This window comes from Jaculus jaculus, chromosome X (assembly GCF_020740685.1).
Source record: "Jaculus jaculus isolate mJacJac1 chromosome X, mJacJac1.mat.Y.cur, whole genome shotgun sequence".
Lineage (NCBI taxonomy): Eukaryota > Metazoa > Chordata > Mammalia > Rodentia > Dipodidae > Jaculus > Jaculus jaculus.
Window position 1 is genome coordinate 152,368,323 of NC_059125.1, and position 4,038 is coordinate 152,372,360.

At 53.1% G+C, this 4,038-nt stretch overlaps 1 protein-coding gene across 1 annotated transcript; it reads left to right on the plus strand.

Moving 5' to 3' along the window:
- Positions 1-324: 324 nt before the first annotated feature.
- On the plus strand, positions 325-2,839 carry Emd (emerin). Its single transcript, XM_004672109.2, has 6 exons — positions 325-538; positions 718-819; positions 964-1,041; positions 1,261-1,394; positions 2,310-2,359; positions 2,440-2,839. The coding sequence occupies exons 1-6, from the start codon at positions 457-459 to the stop codon at positions 2,765-2,767; spliced, it is 774 nt and encodes a 257-aa protein (XP_004672166.1). The 5' UTR covers positions 325-456; the 3' UTR covers positions 2,768-2,839.
- Positions 2,840-4,038: the final 1,199 nt, after the last annotated feature.

The window sequence follows — 4,038 nt, forward strand, 5'->3', positions numbered from 1 at the left end:
TTTCTGCCGGCTTAGGTCTAGTACTTCCCGCCCTCTCGCTGTCTAACACAAACGCACGCGCGAGGGCTGTCTGCCTTCTCCCCGCCTCCACAGCAGCCCTCCTCAGCTCTCCTAGCTGGACGCATAGCGCCTCTCAGGCTCTCAGAAGGCCCGGCTCCTCTTCCTCCTCCAGCCAATCCCACACGAGCGTGACTTCTCAGCTCTCCAGCCCCACCCTTTCCCACCGCCAGACCGGTCTACACCGGCTGTTCTGGAGACTTGGCTCCGCCCTGCGCGGCGCGCGCACACTGCGCAGCCCACGCGAGCGTGACGCGTGGGTGACGCAGGCGCGGCCGCTCCCGAGGCGCTGGCGCTGCCTCAGCCGCGCTCGGAGGGCAGCACTTGCTGGGCCTGTGTGTCCAAGTCCCGGCCTCCCGCGGCCTTCAGTACCATCTTCCGGTGCCGACCGCGTCTGCCATGGACGACTACGCGGTTCTCTCGGACACCGAGCTGGCCGCAGTGCTGCGCCAGTACAACATCCCTCACGGGCCCGTCGTGGGTACGCGGCGGCTGGCGACGCGCAGAACCCTTCCCGACACCCGCTTTCCCGCGCTCCGCCCTGGGCTCCCTCCCGATCCCGTCCGTCCCTGGGCTCCCTCCACGCGGTCCCTGGCGCTCTGGAGGTGCTCACCCCCCCGCCCCGCACCCCTGACCGCCTTGCATCCTGTGTCTGGCCAGGCTCCACTCGCAAACTCTACGAGAAGAAAATCTTCGAATACGAGACCCAGAGGCGGAGGCTGTCGCCCCCCAACTCGTCCTCTTCATTCTATCGCTTTTCAGGTGAGGCTCCCCGCCTGCGCCCGACACAGGACTTGGGAGACTGGGGTCGTGAGCGTGTGGTGGGGTCACTGGGGAGAAGGGAAGGAAGTCCGGTGGGCAAATGATTCTTTCTACGCTCCCTCCCCCCACACACCCTGAATTCAGACTTGGATTCAGCATCCGTGGACTCAGATATGTACGATCTCCCCAAGAAAGAAGATGCCTTACTTTACCAGACCAAGGGTAAGGCAAATGTGGGTGGGGACCCGGACACCTTTAACCCCTCCGTCATCAGGGACTCTGGTACAGAGAGAACCTGAAACCTCAACCCTTGTTCCTAGTTCCCGGTGGCCCTTTCTCAGAAGAAAAATACTGGTATAGCTCCCCCTCCCCCAGGCTTCGGCCATTGGGCCAAGTGGGGAGCACTACTTCCCAGTTTACCACTGCACCCCCCCTTCCAAGGTTATAATGATGACTACTATGAAGAGAGTTACTTGACCACCAGGACTTATGGAGAGCCAGAGTCTGTGGGCATGTCCAAAGGTTTCCGCCAGCCAGTGACTTCACTGTCAGATGCTGACACCTTCCATCATCAGGTGAGCTGGTTTGCAGGCACATCTTGGATGCAGCCTGAGTGGATCCTAGCCAGGGTTAGATAAATGCAGGGAGCTTACTGGATGCAAAGGGTGGTTCCTGGGCCTCCAGGGAGGATTAGAGTCAGCATACAGTTTTTGGGGCCACCAAGACAATTAGATTCAGGGGGCCTGGGAAGATGCTTGCTTGCAATGTCTGCCTTCCTCAGGGTTAATTCCTAAGCCATGCACCATGTGAGTGAGACATAAAACAGTGGTGCAAGTGTTTGGCTTTCGATCGCAGTAGCAAGAGGCCCTGGTGTGCCATACATCCAAATACACAAATAAAAACAATGTTTTACAAACAAACATTTAGAGTGTGGATATGTACTTCGGTGGAAATGAGCATTTGCCCATGGTTCCATCCCCAGCACCCACAAAAAGAAAATTTTGATTACAGCATGTGGTTTTTCTCAGAAGCCTAGGGCAGAAAGAAGGGTGATGGCACAGAGGCAGTTGGAACAGTCACTAAATGGTAAGGCCCCACATAAAAAAAAGGCCAAGAGGGCTGAAGAGATGGCTTAGCAGTTACGGCATTTGCCTGCAAAGCCAAAGGATCCCAGTTTGATTCTCCAGGACCCATGTAAGCCAGGTGCACAAGGTGGTGCATGCATCTGGAGGTCATTTGCAGTGGCTGGAGGCCCAGGCATGCCCATTCTCTCCCTCTTTTTCTCTTTCTTTGCCTCTTTCTTGCTATCAAATAAGTAAAATATATTAAAAAGAAAAAAGCTAAGAACCCAGAATGGTTCTGGAGGAGACAAGGGTGTGACCTTTAAGGTGTGGTCAGAATGAGCTGTCCAGGGACATTTGTAAAAAAGGATATGGCAGGTCCATGCTGCTGATCCTGCAAGCCGGTCTCTAACCCCAACACTCCTGCAGGTGCGTGATGACACTCTTTTCTCTTCTTCTGAAGAGGAGGGCAAAGATAGGTGAGTAATGGGAAGGGGTAGGGATGGGGCAGGTTCTGGCCCAGACTCTCCTGCCCATCTGCTCCCTTCTTTTGTCACAGGGAACGCCCTATGTATGGCAGAGACAGTACCTACCAGAGCATCGCCCACTTCCGCCCCATCTCCAATGTCTCCAGGAGCTCCCTGGGCTTGCCCTATTATCCTACATCCTCTACTTCTTCTGTGTCCTCTTCATCTTCTCCCTCTTCGTGGCTCACTCGCCGTGCCATCCGGCCAGAAAAGCAGACACCTGTTGCTGGTCTGGGCCAGGATCGCCAGGTCCCACTCTGGGGCCAGCTGCTGCTTTTCCTGGTCTTTGCTGCTTTTCTGCTCTTTGTTTACTACTCCATGCAGGCTGAAGAAGGCAACCCCTTCTGGATGGATCCCTGAGAGTACTGGCTTCAGAGCCAGATCTTCTTGGGGAGTTGTGGCTGATTGCCTTAGCAGTGTTTGCTGGGGGTGGGTGGGTGGGGAGTTTTCTGTGTGTTCTGTGTAGGGGATGCAGGGCCTAGCCCAAGGCAGTGCTTGCATCCCACCTTGTCCTGCCCAGGAGGCAGCAGACTCTGGCCCTCCACAGCTGGGGAGGCCCAGGTATGCCCTCCTCTGGAACCTCCTCCTAGCCTGCTTGCCTCTGACCTTTAGGGCCCAGGAGGGCAAGACCTCACTCCTTTAGAGGAGAACATGGCTGTTGTTGTTGTCGTGCATGCCTTATTGTCAACTTTTTTTGGGGGGGGGAATAGCCAAAGGATACCCTGACTTTGTTTTCGTGGACACAATAAAAAACGTTTATTTTTACTTTGTTGGCTCTTCCTGCCAGGGTAAAAGGGTGCTGTCATAGCACAGGGGCTCAGTCTTGAGTCTCAGTGATCACTTGTGGCTTTGCCTGAATGTGCATTTTTGCTTTTGGACTTGAGGAGATGATCAGATGCTATCCATACATAAGTTAGTGTTTTGGATTTTTTTTCCCTGGACTCATTCCCTGAAGCACTTACAACTACAAATAAAAATAACTACCAGGCTAGAGAGATGGTTTAGTGCTTAAGGTGCTTGCTTGCCTGCAAAGCCAAAGGACCCAGGTTTGATTCCCCAGTACCCATGGAAAGCCAGATGCACAAGGTGGCACTTGAGACTAGAGGCCCTGGAACACCCATTCTTTCTCCCTTTCCTTACCTCTTTCTTCCCTCTCAAATAAATAAATAAAAATTTAAAAATAACATGCAACCAAGTATATGGACAACACTATGGGAAATATAGGCAAAGCTGTATGTGCAGTACCACGTATAGGTATTTTAGTCAAAAGCTGATGCCAATGAGCATCTGAGGGCATAAGGATGGACAGTGGGGTGTTGCTCAGCTCCTGGGATCCCTGTTCCCTTGATGACATGGGGGGAGCTCCAAAGCTTGTATTGCCTATCTGTGAGCATCCTAATTTCTCACTTCTCTGTATTGCTCAGTTTTTAGGTTTTCTGCCCTGGGCATATATTCATAATCTTAAAAACTAGATATATTAATGCACACTTGCAATCTCAGGTCTTGGGAGGTAGAGATGGGAGGCTCAGGAATTCAAGGCCAGCCTCAGCTACACAGTGAGTTTGAGACCAGCCTGACCTACATGATACCTGTCTGGGAAAACAAAACAAAACAGAAGGAAAGCAAATGGG